Source organism: Pseudophryne corroboree, chromosome 6 (assembly GCF_028390025.1).
Source record: "Pseudophryne corroboree isolate aPseCor3 chromosome 6, aPseCor3.hap2, whole genome shotgun sequence".
NCBI classification, from domain to species: Eukaryota; Metazoa; Chordata; class Amphibia; order Anura; family Myobatrachidae; genus Pseudophryne; species Pseudophryne corroboree.
The window spans coordinates 79,245,579-79,270,952 of record NC_086449.1 but is presented as its reverse complement, the minus strand read 5'-3'; the positions used below and the strand labels follow the sequence as shown (position 1 = coordinate 79,270,952).

The following is a 25,374-nucleotide window of genomic DNA, read 5'->3' as shown; positions in this document are numbered from 1 at the left end:
ATGACAAAGAGGTGTATCTTGACAGACGGAAGGATGCTAAGAAAGTGATCAGACGTGCAAAGGCAGAAGCCGAGGAGAAAATGGCCCAGTCAGTAGATAAATGGGGCAAAACCTTTTTTAAGTATATAAATGAAAGGAGAAAATCAAATGGAGGAATAATAAGACTTAAGACAGAGAGTGAGACAAGGCAATAGCAGATCACCTAAATCATTATTTTTGCTCAGTATTTACTACAGAAGGAGAAGGGAAGGGGCCAGAGTTAAGTTGCAAGGACATTCATAAAAATAAGGTAGATGAAAGTACATTTACAGAGGAGAAGGTCCTAACTGAACTGTCAAAACTAAAAGTGGATAAATCAATGGGGCCAGATGGAATACACCCAAGGATACTAAAAGAGCTAAACGATGTGCTGGTGGCACCATTAATAGAATTATTTAACCAGTCACTAAATACAGGTGCCATTCCAGAGGACTGGAAAAGAGCAAATGTAGTTCCACTGTACAAAAGTGGAAGCAAGTAACTACAGACCAGTAAGCCTTACAACAGTAGTAGAGAAAGTAATGGAAAAACTACTAAAAGAAAGAGTTGTGGAATATCTTAAATCAAACAACTTACAGGATCCAAAACAGCATGGATTTACTGGTGGGAGATCATGCCAAACAAATCTTATTGACTTTTTTGACTCTGTGATGAAAATAATAGATCAAGGGGGAGCTGTAGAAGTAGCATATCTAGACTTTAGTAAGGCATTTGACACTGTCCCACATCGCAGACTGATAAATAAACTTGAAAGTGTGGGGGTGGATTATAAAATAGTTAAATGGATAAGAAACTGGTTGCAGGATAGGAAACAGACAGTTGTAGTAAATGGAGTGCAATCTATGGAGGGAAATGTTACCAGTGGAGTACCCCAGGGATCTGTACTCGGACCAGTTCTCTTTAATATCTTTGTTGGTGACATTGCAAATGGTATTGAAGGGAAAGTATGCCTTTTTGCAGATGATACAAAGATATGCAACAGGGTAGACACACCAGGAGGGGTAAAACAAATGATTGGTGACCTAGCTAGACTTGAAAAATGGTCAAGAACATGGCAACTACAGTTTAATGCTAAAAAATGCAAAATCATGCACTTGGGTCTCAAAAACCCAAAGGCTAAATATAGTATCAAGGGTACTATAATGGAAACTATTGAGGAGGAAAGGGATTTAGGAGTCATTATTTCAAGTGACTTAAAGGCAGGAAAGCAATGCAACAAAGCAATGATAAAGGCAAGTCAGATGCTTGGTTGCATAGGAAGAGGAATCAGTAGCAGGAAAAGAGAAGTATTAATGCCACTGTATAGGTCATTGGTGCGGCCTCATCTGGAATACTGTGTCCAGTTCTGGAGACCATATCTCCAGAAGGATATAAATACATTAGAGAGTGTACAAAGAACGGCAACTAAAATGGTGCATGGCCTACATCACAAAACTTACCCGGAAAGGCTAAAAGATCTTAACATGTATAGTATGGTGGAGAGAAGGGAAAGGGGAGACATGATAGAAACTTTCAAATATACCAAAGGTTTTAACAAAGTTCAGGAGGGAAACATTCTTCAAAGGAAGAGAAGTATTACAACTCGAGGATATACACTGAAACTGGAGGGAGGCAGGTTCAGGGGAAATTTAAGGAAAAAATACTTCACAGAAAGGGTAGTGGATAAGTGGAATAGCCTACCATCAGAGGTGGTAGAGGCTAAGGGGTATATGCAATTAGCGGCGAATCACGGCAAATTATCGGCCGTTTTTCAACTCGACACAATTCGACAGGCTAATTTCGGCAAGTGGGTGCCGAAATTGACCATATGCAATAAAAAACGGATTCGACAGTCCCGCGGCCGAAAAACGGCCGATTTGACCGGATTTTGATCCGGTTTTTTAAAAACGTGGAAAAACCCGGAAAAAAAAATGGCGTGGGGTCCCCCCTCCAAAGCATAACCAGCCTCTGGCTCTTCGAGCTGGTCCTGGTTCTAAAAATCCGGGGGGAAAATTGACAGGGATCCCCCGTATTTTTAAAACCAGCACCGGGCTCTGCGCCTGGTGCTGGTGCAAAAAATACGGGGGACAAAAAGAGTAGGGGTCCCCCGTATTTTATACACCAGCATCGGGCTCCACTAGCTGGACAGATAATGCCACAGCCGGGGGTCACTTTTATACAGTGCCCTGCGGCCGTGGCATTAAATATCCAACTAGTCACCCCTGGCCGGGGTACCCTGGGGGAGTGGGGACCCCTTCAATCAAGGGGTCCCCCCCCCAGCCACCCAAGGGCCAGGGGTGAAGCCCGAGGCTGTCCCCCCCCCCCATCCAAGGGCTGCGGATGGGGGGCTGATAGCCTTGAGAAATGTGAAAGAATATTGGTTTTTCCAGTAGTACTACAAGTCCCAGCAAGCCTCCCCCGCAAGCTGGTACTTAGAGAACCACAAGTACCAGCATGCGGGAGAAAAACGGGCCCGCTGGTACCTGTAGTTCTACTGGGAAAAAAAATATCCAAATAAAAACAGGAGACACACACCTTGATAGTAAAACTTTATTACAAAACTGCCGACACACACATACTTACCTATGTTGACCCGCCGACTGCCACAGTCTCCGACGATCCGGGGTACCTGTGAAAAAAATTAGACTCACCTGATCCAGTGTCCGGGAGATAATCCACGTACTTGGTAAAAAAAGAAAACGCATACCCGACCATGCCGGACTGAAAGGGGTCCCATGTTGACACATGGGACCCCTTTCCCCGAATGTGCCGGGACCCTTTGTGACTCCTGTCACTGAGGTCCCTTCAGCCAATCAGGAAGCGCTACTTCCGTGGCGCTCACCTGATTGGCTGTGCGCGTGTGACCTCAGACAGCGCATCGCACAGCTCCGTCCATTACTTTCAATGGTGGGAACTTTGCCATCAGCGGTGGGGTTACCCGCGGTCAGCCGCTGACCGCGGGTGACCTCACCGCTGACGCAAAGTTCCCACCATTGAGTATAATGGAGAAGCTTTGCGAGGCGCTGTCTGACAGCTCAGACGTCCAGCCAATCAGCAGAGTGCCAGGACGTTGCGCTCGCTGATTGGCTGAAGGGACCTCGGTGACAGCAGTCACGTGGTGTCCCGGCATTCGGGGAAAGGGGTCCCATGTGAAAACATGGGACCCCTTTCAGTGCGTGGTCCGGGTAAATGCGGTTTGTTTTTTTGCCAAGTACGTGGATTTATATGTGGACACTGGATTGAGGTGAGTATAATTTTATTCACAGGTACCCCGGATCGTCTGATCAGGAGACGTGGCAGTCGGCGGGTCAACATAGGTAAGTATGTGTGTGTCGGCAGGTGTGAAATAAAGTTTTACTCTCAAGGTGTGTGTCTCCTGTTTTTATTTGGGTATTTTTTTTCCAGTAGTACTACAGGTACCAGCGGGCCCGTTTTTCTCCCGCATGCTGGTACTTGTGGTTCTCCAAGCACCAGCTTGCGGGGGAGGCTTGCTGGGACTTGTAGTACTACAGGAAAAAACAATATTCTTTACATTTTCTCAAGGCTATCAGCCTCCCATCCGCAGCCCTTGGATGGGGGGGGGGACAGCCTCGGGCTTCACCCCTGGCCCTTGGGTGGCTGGGGGGGGGACCCCTTGATTGAAGGGGTCCCCACTCCCACAGGGTACCCCGGCCAGGGGTGACTAGTTGGATATTTAATGCCACGGCCGCAGGGCGCTGTATAAAAGTGACCCCCGGCTGTGGCATTATCTGTCCAGCTAGTGGAGCCCGATGCTGGTGTATAAAATACGGGGGACCCCTACTCTTTTTGTCCCCCGTATTTTTTGCACCAGTACCAGGCGCAGAGCCCGGTGCTGGTTTTAAAAATACGGGGGATCCCCTGTCATTTTTCCCCCCGGATTTTTAGAACCAGGACCGGCTCGAAGAGCCCGAGGCTGGTTATGCTTTGAAGGGGGGACCCCACGCCATTTTTTACCGTGATTTTACCATTCCATCTAAAATAAATAAATAAATAAATAAAAATATTATTTTTAAAAATATATAAAAAATACTTGTGCCTCCAAAAAAGACAAACCAAGTACCTAATTTCTTATAATATAAATAGATATGCTATTACCAATAAAAAAAACACCAAAAAAAACATGTTTTAATTTTTTTTTTATTAGTTTCACCCACCAAAGTGTGTCGGATTGAAAATGACGAATTTACTGTCTAAAAGCACTGTTGTCGAATTTCCAAACTTCAATTGAATATACTTTGGTCGAATTGCAGCACTTGTATCATTGCAGAAAAGTCGAATTTGACAAAAGTCGAATTTCAAAAAGTCGAATTTTGAAAGTCCGTTTTTTTGACGGAAAGTACTGAATTGCATTGACGATTTTTTTTTGGGGGGCGAAAAAGTCTAGTTTTTCGCCAATTTAGGGAATTCGACCGCAATTGCATATACCCCTATTGACTGTAGAGCAATTTAAACATGCTTGGGATAGGCATATGAATATCCTTACAAAGAATTAAGGTTCAAAAAGGGTTGAGATTACCTAAAGGATAAAAAAAAAGGGGCAGACTAGATGGGCCAAGTGGTTCTTATCTGCCGTCAAATTCTATGTTTCTATAGAGAAGAGAGATTGGACGATAGCTGGAACATTAGGCCAGGTCCTTGGCTTCCTTGGGCACCATGGTGATATGGGCCCAGAGAATTCAGACAATTATGGGGCAGAAGGGGTCCTACTCAGTACTAGGAAAGTGCACATAGTAAAGTGGCCATTGATTGAACAATGCACAGGCTGCATTGCAGTTTTGTGGCAGCCGAAGACCTGTATAGTATGAACTCCAGCCATACATCCTGTATAAGGCCGGGTACACACTAGAACATTGTGTACCTGACCGATCCGACGGGACCCTGCAATGGCAAGTGCTTACACACTTGCACGATGCAGGGGACGACATGGTATTGTACACTTTATCTTTCAGTCATCGGCCGACCGGAAGATATTGTATGCGACCCACGGGAGTGTGCAATTGGGCATACACACTTAACGACATGCCCGATTTGCCGTTCCAATTTGCTCAGAAATGAGAAATCGAGGCAATATCATTTAAGTGTACCCACCTTGAGAGCAACAGTGGTAGCTCTGAGAAAATGGCTATAAAATATATAGATAGAAGAGCATAAGGAAATGTTTCCCTGGGGTAGCCTGTGAATTAATGACGAGTGCCCGATGTGTTAAAGGGGTAATCCTTTAAAAGGAAATCCAGGTTGGTTTTGCCTTTTAAATGGTTGCTACTTTAAAACATCAGCCAGTCATCGATGCCCACAGTTGACATACTATTATTACCCCGTGTGTATGTGTATATGCTTGCCTTATTAACAACTGGTGATCATTTTGTGTTTTGTATAGTGTCGTTGTCATGTCGCTGACAGGAAGGTCCGTGTGCCTGCTCGGTGCTGTAAGGCGCAGTATCTGTATTGGCGCAGTGAGGTCACAGGGCACGGCAGCCACGCAATCAGGTAGGGATCTTGGGTTCTTTTCCTTACACACTTACCCATAGCAACAGATACTGCAGTGATCTTAACCGCAACACCAAACCTCATCTGTCATTCAATTTCAGTGTCATTGGCAAAGGTTGGTAGATGCCTGGAATTAATGGCAACCACTTGCCATAAAGTTAAAAGTGATTTGTTTTTGGATTTAAAAAAAACAAATCTCTCACCAGGTGCACACAACTGATACATATATTTTGAGGCTATTTTATATCATTAGCATTAATTAGAGAGAGAATAGGTATTCTCTTCCTATATATTCACTATGGTGGGAATCGAACCCATGACCTTGGTGCTGTGAGGCAGTAATGCTAACCATTACACCATCCGCGCTGCCCGTACAGACTTACAGTCTCAGGAATATTGCTTCAGCCTACAGAATTGTTGCCTCCTCACTGGTCTCGCCACAAGTTCTATTCCCACTCTGTGGGGGTCGTGGACACCCACGAGTGGGAATAGCCCCTGTGAGCCGGGATCCCGGCTGACGTCAAATGAACTGCATCCCTCCCATGAGTATAGGTAGAACGCACACATAGAAAGCATTGTACACACACTAACTGGCGCAACTGGATAGGCATGCAGATGTACGCCATTACCAGTTTCTAGCCCATTCTTTGCCGGTGCTGACAGTGTAAAATGAGAACGTTGTCAGCAAAACATTGGTGTGAGACTTGTACACAAGGGGGGTAATTCAGAGTTGATCGCCGCAGCAAATTTGTTAGCAGTTGGGCAAAACCATGGCCCTCATTCCGAGTTGTTTGCTCGCTAGCTGCTTTTAGCAGCCGCCCTCTGGGAGTGTATCTTAGCTTAGCAGAATTGCGAACGAAAGGATCGCAGCGTGGAAACAAAAAAAGATTGTGCAGTTTCTGAGCAGCTCCAGACCTACTCCTAGCTTGCGATCACTTCAGACTATTTAGTTCCTGTGTTGACGTCACGAACACGCCCTGCGTTCGGCCAGCCACGCCTGCGTTTCCCCAGGCACGCCTGCGTTTGTATCTGACACGCCTGCGTTTTTTCACATACACCCAGAAAACGGTCAGTTACCACCCAGAAACGCCCACTCCATGTCAATCACTCTGCGGCCAGCAGCGACTGAAAAGCGTCGCTAGACCTTGTGTGAAACTACTTCGGCTGCTGTGAAAGTACATCGCACGTGCGCATTGCACCGCTTACGCATGCGCAGAAGTGCCGCTTTTTTTTTTTACTAATCGCTGCGCTGCAAACGAAAACAGCTAGCGAACAACTCAGAATGACCACCCATGTGCACTGCAGGGGAGGCAGATATAACATGTGCAGAGAGTTAGATTTGGGTTGGGTGTGTTCAAACTGAAATCTAAATTGCAGTGTAAAAATAAAGCAGCCAGTATTTACCCTGCACAGAAACAATATAACCCACCCAAATCTAACTCTCTCTGCACATGTTATGTCGGTCACACCTGCAGTGCACATGGTTTTGCCCAACTGCTAACAAATTTGCTGCTGCGATCAACTCTGAATTACCCCCAATATACGTGGCAGCGGGAGAGACCGGAATTGGGACTGATACATTACAGGCACAATTACTGAAACCCTCATCCTACCTGCTTAAACACCTAATATGAACCATGCTGCCGACTCCCTCATCTCTGGTTTTGTCAGTACAACATGACCAGAGGCAGCACTGCCGCAAGGAGGATGACTCCCACAAAGGGTGTACAAGGAGGGTGGTATGCCTTAAGTAGCAGCTGTTAAACAAAGGTTTAAAAACCTGTTCAATATTTGTTCACCTGTGCCTTGTTTGTAACACTTCATTTTGCCACAAGGTGGCGCAGGTGTTCTATAATGGGAATGATTTGGATCACTAGCTTCCAAGGGAACTGATTTTATTTAAATGTTGCATTATTTCTGCAAAATGACTGGAAAGTCAGATGACACAGAATGACAGCTTATTTTACCTGTATCATGTGTGTTCAAACTTACAGGTGTACGTGCAGAAAAAGATCAGAAAAATGCAAAGTGTAAGTCTATTTTTGCTATCCTTTCTAATATCAGTTATGTTTGTTTTTTTGTTTCATTCGGGATCAGTTATGTATTTCTCTTACGTCCTAGAGGATGCTGGGGACTCCGTAAGGACCATGGGGTATAGACGGGCTCCGCAGGAGGTAGGGCACCTAAAAAGAACTTTGACTATGGGTGTGCACTGGCTCCTCCCTCTATGCCCCTCCTCCAGACCTCAGTTAGATCTTGTGCCCAGAGGAGAATGGGTGCACTGCAGAGAGCTCTCCAGAGTTTTCTGTGGAAAAATAATTTTGTTAGGTTTTTTATTTTCAGGGAGTCCTGTTGGCAACAGGCTCCCTGCATCGTGGGACTGAGGAGAGAGAAACAGAGCTGGCTTGTCAAGTTGGGCACTGCTTCTAAGGCTACTGGACACCATTAGCTCCAGAGGGAGTCGGAACACAGGTCTCACCTGGGGTTCGTCCCGGAGCCGCGCCGCCGTCCTCCTCACAGATGCCGAAGGTAGAAGCGGATAGAGAAGACAGAAGACATCTTAGGCGGCAGAAGACATCAGATCTTCATGAGGTAGGCCATTGCTCCCAGTCACACACACACACAGAGCAGCACTGAAGGGCGCAGGGGGGGGGCGCCCTGGGCAGCAATAAACCTCACATTTTGGCACAAATACAGTGGGATTAGACTGCGGAGGCAGTAAATCTCTGATCCCCCGCCATTTTATTGAAAAATCACTGGGACCGAAGCCCACCGTCGGGTGGGCGGGGCTTGATCCTCAGCACTAACCAGCGCCATTTTCTCCACAGAAGCTGCATGAGAAAGAAAACGCTGGCTCCCTGGTCTCTCCCCTGCTGAACACAGGCTGGAAAAAAGAGGAGGGGGGCACTTTGGCGACGCAGTGAGTGGGAATTGACATAATATATATTAAAAAGCTCTATCTGGATATATATATTTTTTTCCAGTGTTGTTAAGCGCTGGGTGTGTGCTGGCATACTCTTTCTCTGTCTCTCCTTAGGACCTGGTTGGGGTTTTGTCCCCTTATAGGTTAATCCCTGTGTGTGTGGGGTGTCGGTACGTGTGTGTCGACATGTCTGAGGCGGAAGGCTTCTCCAAGGAGGAGGTGGAGCAAATGAGTGGTGTGTCCCCGTCAGTTGTGCCGACTCCAGATTGGATGGACATGTGGCATACGTTGCATGCAAGTGTGGCATCTTTACATAAAAGGCTTGATAAGGCTGGTTTAGGAGGGACATCAGGGGGTCAATCCTCAGATTGGACCGACTCACAGGGCCCGTCGGGGTCTCAAAAGCGTCCCTTAACACAAGACACTACTACCGACACGGATTCTGATTCCAGTGTCGACTATGACGAAGTAAAATTGCACCCTACGGTGACTAAAACCATTCAGTGTATGATTGTGGCAATAAGGGATGTGTTGCATATTGTGGATGAACCCTCGGTCCCCGACACAAGGGTACACATGTTTAAGGAAAAGAAACAGATTATTAATTTTCCCACATCTCATGAATTAAATGAGTTCTTTGGAAAAGCTTGGGAGACTCCAGATAAGAGACCACAGATCCCCAAAAGAATTTTTATGGCATACCTTTTCCCTAAGCAGGACAGGGAGATTTGGGAATCACCCCCCACTGTGGACAAGGCCCTGACGCGCTTGTCCAAGAAAGTGGCGCTACCGTCTCCTGACACAGCAGCCCTTAAGGACCCTGCAGATCGCAGGCAAGAAACTACCTTAAAGGGTATTTATTCTCTTACGGGTGCTGTGTTAAGACCGACGATTGCGTCAGCATGGGTGTGTAGCGCAATTGCAGCTTGGACAGATGAGCTGACAGATCAATTTGATACTATGGATAAGGATACTATATTCCTAACTCTAGCCCATATAAAAGACGCAGTCTTATTTATGCGGGATGCTCAAAGGGACATTGGATTGCTAGCTTCTAGGGCCAATGCCATGTCTATCTCAGCGAGAAGATCCTTATGGACTCGCCAATGGACAGGTGATGTGGATTCCAAAAAACATATATAAGTACTACCCTATAAGGGTGATGTATTGTTTGGGGATGGGCTGACGGACCTGGTTTCCACAGCTACAGCAGGTAAATCAAATTTTTTACCATATATTCCCCAACAGCAAAAGAAAGCAACACCCTATCAGATGCAGTCCTTTCGGTCGCACAAGTCCAAAAGAGGTCGGGGATCCTCTTTCCTCGCCAGAGGTAAGGGCAGAGGCAAGAGAGCACCTGCTTCGGCAGGTGCCCAGGAACAAAAGTCCTCTCCGGCTGCTCCAAAAACCACAGCATGACATTGGGGCTCCCCTGAGGGAGTCCACACCGGTGGGGGCACGTCTTCGACTTTTCAGTCAGGCCTGGGTCAGTTCGTACCTGAATCCCTGGGTGTTGGAAATAGTTTCCCAGGGGTACAAATTGGAATTTGATGATGTGCCCCCGAGCCGATTTTTCAAATCGGCCCTACCAGCTTCCACATCGGAAGGGGATGTAGTGTTAGCTGCAATTCAAACGCTGTGTATACAGCAAGTGATAATCAAGGTTCCCCTGCACCAGCAGGGAAGAGGTTACTATTCAACCCTATTTGTGGTCCCGAAACCGGACGGTTCGGTCAGACCGATTTTGAATCTGAAATCCCTAAACCTGTACATAAAAAGATTCAAATTCAAAATGGAATCTCTCCGAGCAATAATAGCCAACATGGAGGAGGGGGAGTTTATGGTGTCTCTGGACATAAAGGATGCGTACCTTCATGTCCCCATATATGCCCCCCATCAGGAATACCTGAGATTCGCTGTACAGGATTGTCATTACCAATTTCAGACGTTGCCGTTTGGACTTTCCACAGCCCCGAGGATTTTCACCAAGATAATGGCGGAAATGATGGTGGTCCTGCGCAAGCATGGAGTCACAATTATCCCATACTTGGACGATCTCCTGATAAAAGCGAGATCAAGGGAGAAATTGCTGAGCAGTGTGGCGCTCTCTCTGATAGTGCTCCAGCAACACGGTTGGATTCTAAATCTACCGAAGTCACAGTTGATTCCGACAACTCGACTACCGTTCCTAGGTATGATACTGGATACGGAACAAATGAAGGTCTTCCTCACAATAGAGAGAGCCCAAGACATCCAGAACATGGTCAGAGACCTGCTAAAACCGAAAAAGGGTGTCAGTTCACCAATGCACTCGAGTTCTGGGGAAAATGGTGGCGGCCTACGAGGCCATTCCCTTCGGAAGGTTCCATGCAAGGATTTTTCAATGGGACCTTCTAGACAAGTGGTCCGGGTCCCATCTGCACTTACATCGGAAAATAACTCTGTCCCCAGGAACCAGAGTGTCTCTCCTGTGGTGGTTGCAAAGTGCCCATCTGCTGGAGGGTCGCCGGTTCGGGACTCAGGACTGGATCCTGGTTACCACGGACGCGAGCCTCCGAGGATGGGGAGCGGTCACACAGGGTAAGACTTTTCAGGGTCTTTGGTCAGACCAGGAGTCCTGTCTACACATCAATGTGTTGGAACTCAGGGCCATTTTCAACGGCCTTCGACAAGCGGAGAGTTTTCTTCAAAACCTTCCGGTTCTGATTCAATCAGACAATATCACAGCAGTGGCTCATGTGAACCGCCAAGGCGGGACAAGAAGCAGAGTCGCGATGGCGGAAGCCACAAGGATCCTTCGCTGGGCGGAAAATCATGTAAGCGCTCTGTCGGCTGTCTTCATTCCGGGAGTGGACAACTGGGAAGCAGACTTCCTCAGCAGACACGATCTCCATCCAGGAGAGTGGGGACTTCATCAAGAAGTCTTTGCAGACGTAGCACGTCTTTGGGGAACTCCTCAAATAGACATGATGGCGTCACGCCTCAACAAAAAACTTCGGAGGTATTGCGCCAGGTCTCGGGACCCTCAGGCAGTAGCAGTAGACGCACTGGTAACACCGTGGGTGTTCGAATCGGTCTATGTGTTTCCTCCTCTTCCTCTCATCACGAAAGTGTTGAGGATCATAAGACGAAGAAGAGTACAGACGATACTCGTTGTCCCAGACTGGCCTCGAAGGGCCTGGTACTCAGATCTACAAGAGATGCTCACAGGAGACCCCTGGCCTCTTCCTCTGAGGGAAGACCTGTTGCAGCAGGGGCCCTGTGTATTTCAAGACTTACCGCGGTTACGTTTGACGGCATGGCGGTTGAACGCCGAATCCTAGCAAAAAAGGGGATTCCGGAAGAGGTCATCCCTACTTTAATAAAGGCTAGGAAGGAGGTGACGATAAAACATTATCACCGTATCTGGCGAAAGTATGTGTCTTGGTGTGAGACCAAGAATGCACCTACGGAAGATTTTCATCTGGGTCGTCTTCTCCACTTCCTACAGACAGGAGTGGATATGGGCCTGAAATTAGGCTCGGTTAAGGTACAGATTTCGTCCCTCTCGATTTTCTTTCAGAAGGAATTGGCTTCTCTTCCAGAAGTCCAGACGTTTGTAAAGGGAGTGCTGCACATCCAGCCCCCTTTTGTGCCTCCAGTGGCACCATGGTACCTGAACGTGGTGTTGCAGTTCCTAAAATCACACTGGCTTGAACCGTTTAACAAGGTTAAGTTGAAATTTCTTACCTGGAAGGTGGTCATGTTGTTGGCCTTAGCATCAGCAAGGCGAGTGTCAGAATTGGCGGCTCTATCACACAAGAGCCCCTACTTGATTTTTCATGTGGATCGAGCTGAATTGAGGACACGTCCGCAATTTTTGCCTAAAGTGGTTTCGTCGTTCCATATGAATCAACCTATTGTGGTGCCTGTGTCTACCGGTGACCTGGAGGATTCCCGATCCCTGGACGTAGTCAGGGCCTTAAAAATTTATGTAGCCAGGACGGCTAGAATTAGGAAAACAGAGGCTCTGTTTGTCCTGTATGCGGCCAATAAGATTGGCGCTCCTGCTTCAAAGCAGACTATTGCTCACTGGATCTGTAATACGATTCAGCAGGCTCACTCTACGGCTGGATTGCCGGTACCAAATTCGGTTAAGGCCCGTTCCACTAGGAAGGTGGGCTCTTCTTGGGCGGCTGCCCGAGGCGTCTCGGCTTTACAACTTTGCCGAGCGGCGACTTGGTCGGGGTCAAACACTTTTGCTAAATTCTACAAGTTTGATACCCTGGCTGATGAGGACCTAGCGTTTGCTCAGTCGGTGCTGCAGAGTCGTCCGCACTCTCCCGCCCGATTGGATGCTTTGGTATAAACCCCATGGTCCTTACGGAGTCCCCAGCATCCTCTAGGACGTAAGAGAAAATAAGATTTTAAACCTACCGGTAAATCTATTTCTCCTAGTCCGTAGAGGATGCTGGGCGCCCGTCCCAGTGCGGAAACTCTGCAAGACTTGTATATAGTTGTTGCTTACATAAGGGTTATGTTACAGTTGACATCGGTCTTGGACCATTACTGTTGTTTTTGTTCATACTGTTAACTGGTTATGTATGTTCCAGGTTACATGGTATGATTGGTGTGGGCTGGTATGAATCTTGCCCTTGGATTGCTAAATCCTGCCTTGTATTGTCCATCTCCTCTGGGCACAGTTCTCTAACTGAAGTCTGGAGGAGGGGCATAGAGGGAGGAGCCAGTGCACACCCATAGTCTAAGTTCTTTTTAGGTGCCCTATCTCCTGCGGAGCCCGTCTATACCCCATGGTCCTTACGGAGTCCCCAGCATCCTCTACGGACTAGGAGAAATAGATTTACCGGTAGGTTTAAAATCTTATTTTTTATCCTTTATTTATATGACGGTACAAGGGTTCTGCAGCGCCCAATTACAGAGTACATAAACAAATAATCAAAACAGGAATATAGTGACTTACAGTTGAAGACAATATAGGACAAGTACAGGGTAAATAAACAAACATAGCTACATCAGCAGATGACACTGGAATAAGTATCAGGTGGCAGTAGACTACTGGATTTGGTGCAGCCGAAGATTATTAAAGTAAGAAAAAGGATAAGCACATGAGGGAAAAGGGCCCTGCTCGTGAGAGCTTACATTCTAAAGGGGATGGGCAGACAAGACAGGGGTAAGACAGATGGGGTAGACAGAGAGCGTGGAATAGAGGGTTAGGATGATTTATTATTGGAACCGGGTGTGGGTCATTAGTTCGACCCCATATGTTTGACATACAAATAGTCGATAGGGTCAAAGGTTGACAGGTACAAAACGTCAATATAGAAATGGTTGACAAGTTTTTTATTTTTGGGTGTCATTTGCAACGTTAAGCCAGGTGAAACCCCAATTAGTGTACCGCATACCCTCCATCACTCATTTTGCTTGCCATGCTTCAGGCAGATAACTATTCCCAGTCGTAGTCGTGACGTGGATGGTAAAGTATGAAAAAGTTTTAAAAAAAGAAAAACAAAAAAACTTTTGTCGACCATATGTCTGACAACCATTATCATGTAGAACTTTAGCACTGTTGACCTTTTGACTGTTGACCTCTCAGCCGGTTACCATTGCAACCATATAATCATCATCATCTGTCGTCGTCATCATCCGGCAGCACGGATGGTGTAATACAGTTGTGCTCATAAGTTTACATACCCTAGCAGAATTTGTGATTTTCTGGCCATTTGTCAGAGAATGTGAATGATAACTCACAAACTTTTGTTTCACTCTTGGTTAGTGGTTGGGTGAAGCTATTTATTGTCAAACAACTGTGTTTACTCTTTTTAAATCATAATGACAACAGAAACCACCCAAATGACCCAGATCAAAAGTTTACATACCCCAGTTCTTAATACCGTGTATTGCCCCATTTAACATCAATGACAGCTTGAAGTCTTTTGTGGTAGTTGTGGATGAGGCTCTTTATTTTCTCAGATGGTAAAGCTGCCCATTCTTCTTGACAAAAAGCCTACAGTTCCTGTAAATTCTTGGGCTGTCTTGCATGAACTGCACGTTTGAGATCTCCCCAGAGTGGCTCAATGATATTGAGGTCAGGAGACTGAGATGGTCACTCCAGAACCTTCACTTTATTCTGCTGTAGCCAATGACAGGTCGACTTGGCCTTGTGTTTTGGATCATTGTCATTTTGGAACGTCCCATGCGCAGCTTCCGGGCTGATGAGTGCAAATTTCTCTGACGTCCTAGTGGATGCTGGGTACTCCGTAAGGACCATGGGGAATAGACGGGCGCCGCAGGAGACTGGGCACTCTAAAAGAAAGATTAGGTACTATATCTGGTGTGCACTGGCTCCTCCCTCTATGCCCCTCCTCCAGACCTCCGTTAGAATCTGTGCCCGGCCAGAGCTGGATGCACCTAGTGGGCTCTCCTGAGCTTACTAGAAAAGAAAGTATTTGTTAGGTTTTTTATTTTCAGTGAGATCTGCTGGCAACAGACTCACTGCTACGAGGGACTGAGGGGAGAGAAGCAAACCTACCTCCTTACAGCTAGCTTGTGCTTCTAAGGCTACTGGACACCATTAGCTCCAGAGGGATCGAACACAGGGCCCGACCTCGATCGTCCGTTCCCGGAGCCGCGCCGCCGTCCCCCTTGCAGAGCCAGAAGACGGAAGAACCAGGAGAAAATCGGCGGCTATAGACTCCGGTCTTCAATAAGGTAGCGCACAGCACTGCAGCTGTGCGCCATTGCTCCCACAGCACACCACACGCTCCGGTCACTGGTGGGTGCAGGGCGCTGGGGGGGGCGCCCTGGGCTGCAATATGTATACCTTTTTGGCAAAATGCACATAATACAGTTATAAACTGTATATGTGCCTAATCCCCCGCCATAAATATTATTATTAAAAAAGCGGGAGAAGCCCGCCGCTGAAGGGGCGGGGCTATCTTCCTCAGCACAGCCAGCGCCATTTTGTCTTCACAGCTCCGCTGGAAGGACGCTCCCCAGGCTCTCCCCTGCAATATACACTACGAGAAGGGTAAAAAAGAGAGGGGGGGCACATAAATTTAGGCGCAAAAGGTGATATAAGCAGCTATTGGGGGAAAATTCACTTTGTATTAGTGTAAATACCTCTGTTATATAGCACTCTGGTGTGTGCTGGCATACTCTCTCTCTGTCTCCCCAAAGGACTTTGTGGGGTCCTGTCCTCAGTCAGAGCATTCCCTGTGTGTGTGTGCGGTGTGTCGGTACGGCTGTGTCGACATGTTTGATGAGGACGCTTACGTGGAGGCGGAGCAGGAGCCGATAAGTGTGATGTCGCCCCCTGCGGGGCCGACACCAGAGTGGATGGATATGTGGAAGGTATTAACCGACAGTGTCAACTCCTTGCATAAAAGGTTCGATGACGTAACAGCTTTGGGACAGCCGGCATCTCAGCCCGCGCCTGCCCAAGCGTCTCAGAGGCCATCAGGGGCTCAAAAACGCCCGCTACCTCAGATGGCAGACACAGATGTCGACACAGAGTCTAATTCCAGTGTAGACGAGGATGAGACAAATGTACAATCCACAAGGGCCATCCGATGCATGATTACGGCAATGAAAAATGTGTTGCACATTTCTGACATTAACCCGGTTACCACTAAAAAGGGTATTATGTTTGGGGAGAAAAAGCAGCCAGTGACTTTTCCCCCATCTGATGAGTTAAATGAATTGTGTGAAGAAGCGTGGTGTTCCCCAGATAAGAAATTAGTGATTTCTAAGAGGTTACTAATGGCGTACCCTTTCCCGCCAACGGACAGGTTGCGTTGGGAAACATCCCCTAGGGTGGACAAGGCGCTCACACGCTTATCAAAAAAGGTGGCACTGCCGTCTCAGGATACGGCCGCCTTAAAGGAGCCTGCAGATAGAAAGCAGGAGGCTATCCTGAAGTCTGTGTATACACACTCAGGTACTATACTGAGACCTGCTATTGCTTCAGCATGGATGTGTAGTGCTGCAGCAGCATGGTCTGATTCCCTGTCAGATAACATTGATTCCCTTGACAGGGATACTATTTTGCTAACCATAGAGCATATTAAAGACGTAGTCTTATATATGAGGGATGCACAGAGGGACATTTGCCGGCTGGCATCTAGAATTAATGCAATGTCCATTTCTGCCAGGAGAGTATTATGGACTCGGCAGTGGACAGGTGATGCTGATTCTAAAAGGCACATGGAAGTTTTGCCTTATAAAGGTGAGGAATTGTTTGGGGACGGTCTCTCGGACCTCGTATCCACAGCAACAGCTGGGAAGTCGACTTTTTTACCTCAGGTTCCCTCACAGCCTAAGAAAGCACCGTATTATCAAGTACAGTCCTTTCGGCCTCAGAAAGGCAAGCGGGTCAGAGGCGCGTCCTTTCTGCCCAGAGGCAGGGGTAGAGGGAAAAAGCTGCACCAGACAGCCAGTTCCCAGGAACAAAAATCCTCCCCTGCTTCCACTAAGTCCACCGCATGACGCTGGGGCTTCACAGGTGGAGCCAGGTGCGGTGGGGGCCCGTCTCCGGAACTATAGCGACCAGTGGGTTCGCTCACAGGTGGATCTCTGGGTTCTACAAGTGGTATCTCAGGGATACAAGCTGGAGTTCGAGACGTCTCCCCCTCGCCGTTACCTCAAATCAGCCTTGCCAGCTACTCCCTCCCAAGGAAAGGGAGGTAGTACTGGCGGCAATTCACAAGCTGTACCTTCAGCAGGTGATAATCAAAGTTCCCCTCCTTCAACAGGGACGGGGTTACTATTCCACAATGTTTGTGGTACCGAAACCAGACGGTTCGGTGAGACCCATTCTAAATTTAAAATCCTTGAACACTTATATAAGGAAGTTCAAGTTCAAAATGGAATCGCTCAGGGCGGTTATTGCAAGCCTGGAAGAGGGGGATTTTATGGTGTCTCTGGACATCAAGGATGCTTACCTACATGTCCCCATTTACCCACCTCACCAGGAGTACCTCAGGTTTGTGGTACAGGACTGCCATTACCAATTCCAGACGTTGCCGTTTGGTCTGTCCACGGCACCGAGGGTATTTACCAAGGTAATGGCCGAAATTATGATACTCCTTCGAAAGAAGGGAGTTATAATTATCCCATACTTGGACGATCTCCTTATAAAGGCAAGGTCCAAGGAGCAGTTGTTGGTCGGAGTAGCACTATCTCGGGAAGTGCTACAACAGCACGGCTGGATTCTGAATATCCCAAAGTCGCAGCTGGTTCCTACGACGCGTCTGCTGTTCTTGGGCATGATTCTGGACACAGAACAGAAGAAGGTGTTTCTCCCGGAGGAGAAGGCCAAGGAGTTGTCATCTCTGGTCAGAGACCTCCTGAAACCAAAACAGGTGTCGGTGCATCACTGCACGCGAGTCCTGGGAAAGATGGTAGCTTCTTACGAAGCAATTCCCTTCGGCAGGTTCCATGCAAGGATCTTTCAGTGGGATCTGTTAGACAAGTGGTGTGGATCGCATCTTCAGATGCATCGGCTGATCACCCTGTCCCCGAGGGCCAGGGTGTCTCTGCTGTGGTGGCTGCAGAGTGCTCATCTTCTCGAGGGCCGCAGATTCGGCATTCAGGACTGGGTCCTGGTGACCACGGATGCAAGCCTCCAAGGTTGGGGGGCAGTCACTCAGGGAAGAAACTTCCAAGGACAATGGTCGAGTCAGTAGACTTCCCTACACATAAATATTCTGGAACTAAGGGCCATTTACAATGCCCTAAGTGAAGCAGAACCCCTGCTTCAAAACCAGCCTGTGCTGATTCAGTCAGACAACATCACGGCTGTCGCCCATGTAAACCGACAGGGCGGCACAAGAAGCAGGATGGCGATGGCAGAAGCCACAAGGATTCTCCGGTGGGCGGAGAATCACGTGCTAGCACTGTCAGCAGTGTTCATTCCGGGAGTGGACAACTGGGAAGCAGACTTCCTCAGCAGGCACGACCTCCACCCGGGAGAGTGGGGACTTCATCCAGAAGTCTTCCAGCTGATTGTAAATCGTTGGGAAAGGCCACAGGTGGACATGATGGCATCCCGCCTCAACAAAAAGCTAAAAAGATATTGCGCCAGGTCAAGGGACCCTCAGGCGATAGCTGTGGACACTCTAGTGACACCGTGGGTGTACCAGTCGGTGTATGTGTTCCCTCCTCTTCCTCTCATACCAAAGGTACTGAGGATAATAAGAAAGAGAGGAGTAAGAACTATACTCATCGTTCCGGATTGGCCAAGAAGAACTTGGTACCCGGAACTACAAGAAATGATCTCAGAGGACCCTTGGCCTCTGCCGCTCCGACAGGACCTGCTACAGCAGGGGCCCTGTCTGTTCCAAGACTTGCTGCGTTTGACGGCATGGCGGTTGAACGCCAGATCCTAATGGAAAAGGGCATTCCAGTTGAAGTCATTCCTACGCTGATAAAAGCTAGGAAGAATGTGACAGCAAAACATTATCACCGCATATGGCGAAAATATGTTGCTTGGTGTGAGGCCATGAAGGCCCCAACAGAGGAATTTCAGCTGGGTCGATTTCTGCACTTCCTACAGTCAGGAGTGACTATGGGCCTAAAATTGGGATCCATTAAAGTCCAGATTTCGGCCCTGTTTATTTTCTTTCAAAAAGAACTGGCTTCACTGCCTGAAGTTCAGACGTTTGTTAAGGGAGTGCTGCATATTCAGCCCCCTTTTGTGCCTCCAGTGGCACCTTGGGATCTCAACGTAGTGTTGGATTTCCTAAAATCACATTGGTTTGAGCCACTTCAGACCGTGGAGTTGAAGTATCTCACGTGGAAGGTAGTCATGCTGTTGGCCTTGGCCTCAGCTAGGCGTGTGTCAGAATTGGCGGCTTTGTCCTGTAAAAGTCCATATCTGATTTTCCATATGGACAGGGCAGAATTGAGGACTCGTCCCCAATTTCTCCCAAAGGTGGTATCAGCGTTTCATTTGAACCAACCTATTGTGGTGCCTGCGGCTACTCGGGACTTGGAGGCTTCCAAGTTGCTGGACGTAGTCCGGGCCCTGAAAATCTATGTTTCCAGGACGGCTAGAGTCAGAAAAACTGGTCACACGAGGAGCCTTCACCAAACCCCTAAGTGTAGCAAAACTGTAGAAAAAGTGACCACCAGTGGCGCTATCGTTAAAAAGAAAATTGCTTACACATATATATAGAAACGTGGGGTATTTTCATACATAATTCTTTTTGACCATATAAGATTTCAATTTCCTAAAATTTGAAGAAGACACAATAGTGCAAATAGGAGATGGCACCATAAGATAAAAACGATTTTTATTGGTCCCACTCACAAAGGCATAGATGAATCAGCGCATATCACCCACACGGGGTCAGAGAAGGTAGTTTCTTCATATACTGTAACTACGGCTTAGAAGAGACAAATACAGTGCAATCCCATTTATAAAAACAAGAATTTTTAATGTATCAACACACTCACATCTGTCAAAGCAGACAGAGGGACTCTGGACAGGAACGGACCTTGCAGCTGTGTGTTCTACATTGGGGACGATTTTACATCATTTGGTTTCCCAAGGAATTTCCATCCAACCACATGAGACTGCCTGGGAGGGTCCACCAGAGGATTGGTGATATATGCTTATAAGCTTTTTACCCTATGTGAGTGTGTTGATACATTAAAAATTCTTGTTTTTATAAATGGGATTGCACTGTATTTGTCTCTTCTAAGCCCTAGTTACAGTATATGAAGAAACTACCTTCTCTGACCCCGTGTGGGTGATATGCGCTGATTCATCTATGCCTTTGTGAGTGGGACCAATAAAAATCGTTTTTATCTTATGGTGCCATCTCCTATTTGCACTATTGTGTCTTCTTCAAATTTTAGGAAATTGAAATCTTATATGGTCAAAAAGAATTATGTATGAAAATACCCCACGTTTCTATATATATGTGTAAGCATTTTTCTTTTTAACGATAGCGCCACTGGTGGTCACTTTTTCTACAGTTTTGCTACACTTAGGGGTTTGGTGAAGGCTCCTCGTGTGATCACACGGGCTGCTACTGTTGGTTTGCAAGCGCATCTCTGAGTATAACTTCTTGTATATAAATTCTTTTGCTTTCCCCATGACTCAGAATCCAGACACGTCGGTGCAGCACTGGATGAAAGATGCACGGGTTTTTCAGGAGTCCAGAAACTCACTGATCTTTTATACACATACACTGATTACAAGCAAACAGATCACAGGTGAGGATGGTTACCTTTCGTAGCCATTCAAACCCGTTTGTGTCAACTTGTGTGCATGTTATCAGGCCAAAATCTCCAGGGTATGTAAACTTTTGATCAGGGTCATTTGGGTAGTTTCTGTTGTTATTATGATTTAAAAAGAGTAAACACAGTTGTTTGACAATAAATAGCTTCACCCAACCACTAACCATGAGTGAAAGAAAAGTTTGTGAGTTATCATTCACCTTCTCTGACAAATGGCCAGAAAATCACAAATTCTGCTAGGGTATGTAAACTTATGAGCACAACTGTAGTTAGCATTACTGCCTCACGGCACTGAGGTTATGGGTTCTATTCCCACCATGGCCCTAACTGTGTGAAGTTTGTATATTCTCCCTGTACTTGCGTGGGTTTCCTCCCACAAACCAAAAATATACTGATAGGTTAATTGGCTCCTGGCAAAATAAACCCTAGCTTGTATGTGTATGCGTGTACATGTGGTAGGGAATATAGGGGCTAATTCAGGTTGGATCGCAAATCGCGATCCAACCGGAATTTCTGCGGTCGCCCGGCATGCGCATGCGCAGGGCCCGCAGTGAATGTGAATGTCTCTGCCTGATTGACAGACGGAGGCGTTCACGGTGAGGGAGAGGGTCGGCAACTCTCCAGTTTCAAGGCGGAGACAGAGTGCTGCGCAGGCGGCTGCAGGGAAACGGGCGTGGTGGTGCAAATGGGTGGCATGGGTGTTATCAGGACGGCTGCATGACGTCACACGCAGCCGCTCTGATCAAAAAGATGGCGGCGGGCCTCAGCACGCGAGGCAAAGGATTGCAAATTCTGCTAAAAAGCAGAATTTGCAATCCTTACTGAATAGGGTCCATAGATTGTAAGCTACACTGGGGGGATCCGGTCGTTAGGTCGACAGTAAGTAGGTCAACATGGTTTCTAGGTCGACATGACAAAGGGTTTTTCACATTTTGTTAACTTTTTCATACTTGACGATCCACGTGGACTACAATTGGGAACGGTAACCTGTGCTGAGCGCAGCGGTAACAGAGCAAGGCACCTTGCCCGCGAGCTATGCGAGGGGACACGGTGCACTAATAAGGGTTCCCGGTCACTGTACGGAGAAAACGACACCATTTTTTTTTAGAAAAACCTCATGTCGACCTTCTCTCATGTCGACTTAGTACATGTCGACCTACAGTCCCTGTCTACCTAGAAACCATGGCGACCTACTTACTGTCGACTAATAGTGGTCGACCTAAATCTAATCTGCCTAACATACCACACCACCACTGGGGCAGGGACTGGTATGAATGGACAATTGTTCCCTGTAAAGCTCTGCGGAATATGTGCGCTATATAAATGACTGGTAATAAATAAAATATAAATTCAAATCACGTCAACGTTTTTAAAAAATAATTCCAAATCTTCGACACTATAAATGTGTGTAATGAGGGGAGGGGTTTTAGAACTTGACCAATGGGCGACGGAAAAGGTATTTTGAAGCTGACATAAATACATTGATGATAAAGCAAATCCGTAACCTGAACCATGTGTTTGTGACTGTAAAGGGGCCTAGACACGGTGCGATTTTGGCTATACCAGAAATAGCTCATTTAAATAGTGGGCTTGTATTTCATGGGTGTATCGCAGGCTTTTATCTGTCAGTACTGTACACACGTACCAATATGCACTAGTTTCTCAACTTTCTAGTCGAAATTGAGCTACCTGCACAGTCTATTTTTTTAGTGCGATGCCGACCCCGTGGGAGCGCGCATCGGCATCACATACACACAGCGCGATATGTACTATGTTTTCTACCGATATGGACTATATAGTTCATATCGCACCATGTGTATGCAGCTTAAGAGACTCGTGTATCGCACAGTACACACCTGCCTGGGCTACTTGCAAGGCATAAGGAAGAAGAGATGTCATGGTCTGCATAGTGGCAAATAACGTCCTGAGTGTTAGTCTGTCTTAGTCGCATTTGCAGAGGAACATTATGGTAACTGCAGCCTGCACCGCGGCCCAATAATAGGCAGATAAGACACACTCACCGTTGTACATGTACATAGTCCAGGTGTTGTAGTTAATAATAGGATTTTAATTACCTACCGGTAAATCCTTTTCTCGCAGTCCGTAGAGGATGCTGGGGTCCACATTAGTACCATGGGGTATAGACGGGTCCACTAGGAGCCATTGGCACTTTAAGAGTTTGAGAGTGTGGGCTGACTACTCCCTCTATGCCCCTCCTACCAGACTCAGTCTAGAAACTGCGCCCGAGGAGACGGACATCTTCGAGAGAAGGATTACACACAGATAGTGGCGAGATTCATACCAGCTCACACATACAAGGCACATCAAGCTAACTAGCTTGAAACTCGGCAGCCTCTGAAACATTACTTACCAAGTAACAATGCAGTACTCCACTAAAAACAAAGTTGTACTGAACCAGATAACCACTGCAGGAAAACAAAGCGCTGGGAGGGCACCCAGCATCCTCTACGGACTACGAGAAAAGGATTTACCAGTAGGTAATTAAAATCCTATTTCTCTTACGTCCTAGAGGATGCTGGGGACTCCGTAAGGACCATAGACTGGCTCCGCAGGAGATAGGGCACCTAAAAAGAACTTTGACTATGGGTGTGCACTGGCTCCTCCCTCTATGCTCCTCCTCCAGACCTCCGTTAGATCTTGTGCCCAGAGGAGAAAGGGTACAATGCAGAGAGCTCTCCAGAGTTTTCTGTTTTAAAGAATTTTGTTAGGTTTTTTATTTTCAGGGAGTCCTGATGGCAACAGGCTCCCTGCATCGTGGGACTGGGGAGAGAGAAGCAGGGCTGGCTTGTTAAGTTGGGCACTGTTTCTAAGGCTACTGGACACCATTAGCTTCAGAGGGAGTCGGAACACAGGTCTCACCTGGGGTTCGTCCCGGAGCCGCGCCGCCGTCCTCCTCACAGATGCCGAAGATAGAAGCCAGGTGAGTATGAGAAGGCAAGAAGACATCAGGCGGCAGAAGACATCAGATCTTCATGAGGTAAGCGCGCAGCGGTAAGCTGCGCGCCATTGCTCCCAGTACTCACACACAAGCAGGCACTGAAGGGTGCAGGGCGCAGGGGGGGGCGCCCTGGGCAGCAATATTCCTCATTTTGTGGCAATATAAGCAGGATTAGGCTGTGGCACAGTAAATCCACAAATCCCCCGCCATTTTTTATATAAGTTTACTGGGACCGAAGCCCGCCGTCGGGTGGGCGGGGCTTGATCCTCAGCACTAACCAGCGCCATTTTCTCCACAGAAACTGCATGAGGAAAAGCTGGCTCCCTGATCTCTCCCCTGCTGAACCTTCACAGGCTGGAAAAAAGAGGAGGGGGGCACTTTGGAACGCAGTGAGTGGGAATTAAGGCTATATATATAAAAAGCGCTATCTGATATATATTCCAGTGTTTTTAAGCGCTGGTGTGTGCTGGCATACTCTCTCTCTGTCTCTCCTAAGGGCCTGGTTGGGGTTTTGTCCCCTTATAGGTTAATCCCTGTGTGTGTGGGGTGTCGGTACGTGTGTGTCGACATGGCTGAGGCGGAAGGCTTCTCCAAGGAGGCGGTGGAGCAAATGAGTGGTGTCCCCGTCGGTTGTGCCGACTCCGGATTGGATGGACATGTGGCATATGTTGAATGCAAGTGTGGCATCTTTACATAAAAGGCTTGATAAGGCTGAATTAGGGGGGACATCAGGGGGTCAATCCTCGGATTGGACCGACTCACAGGGCCCGTCGGGGTCTCAAAAGCGTCCCTTAACACAAGACACTACTACCGACACGGATTCTGATTCCAGTGTCGACTATGACGAAGTAAAATTGCACCCTAGGGTGACTAAAACCATTCAGTGTATGATTGTGGCAATAAGGGATGTGTTGCATATTGAGGATGAACCCTCGGTCCCCGACACAAGGGTACACATGTTAAAGGAAAAGAAACAGATTATTAATTTTCCCACATCTCATGAATTAAATTAGTTCTTTGGAAAAGCTTGGGAGACTCCGGAAAAGAGACCGCAGATCCCCAAAAGAATTTATATGGCATACCCCTTCCCTAAGCAGGACAGGGAGATTTGGGAATCATCCCCCACTGTGGACAAGGCCCTGACGCGCTTGTCCAAGAAAGTGGCGCTACCGTCTCCTGACACAGCAGCCCTTAAGGACCCTGCAGATCGCAGGCAAGAAACTACCTTAAAGTGTATTTATTCTCATACGGGGGCTGTGCTAAGACCGACAATTGCGTCGGCATGGGTGTGTAGCGCAATTGCAGCTTGGACAGATGAGCTGACAGATCAATTTGATAATATGGATAAGGATACTATATTCTTAACTCTAGCCCATATAAAAGACGCAGTCTTATTTATGAGGGATGCTCAAAGGGACATTGGATTGCTGGCTTCTAGGGCCAATGCCATGTCTATCTCAGCGAGAAGATCCTTATGGACTCGCCAATGGACGGGTGATGCGGATTCCAAAAAACATATGGAAGTACTACCCTATAAGGGTGATGTATTGTTTGGGGATGGGCTGACGGACCTGGTTTCCACAGCTACAGCAGGTAAATCAAATTTTTTACCATATATTCCCCAACAGCAAAAGAAAGTAACACCCTATCAGATGCAGTCCTTTCGGTCGCACAAGTCCAAAAGAGGTCGGGAATCCTCTTTCCTCGCCAGAGGTAAGGGCAG

At 47.3% G+C, this 25,374-nt stretch overlaps 1 protein-coding gene across 4 annotated transcripts in view; it reads left to right on the top strand.

Annotated features, from left to right (window-relative positions):
• GCDH (glutaryl-CoA dehydrogenase) overlaps positions 1-25,374 on the top strand; it is a 51,870-nt gene that overhangs the window by 10,184 nt on the left and 16,312 nt on the right. For all 4 annotated transcript variants that reach the window (XM_063931271.1, XM_063931272.1, XM_063931269.1 and 1 more), the window contains 2 exons: positions 5,417-5,526; positions 7,521-7,556. In XM_063931271.1, the coding sequence (XP_063787341.1) occupies positions 5,427-5,526; positions 7,521-7,556 (136 nt within the window). In that variant the 5' untranslated portion in view covers positions 5,417-5,426. The remainder of the gene's footprint in view (positions 1-5,416; positions 5,527-7,520; positions 7,557-25,374) is intronic.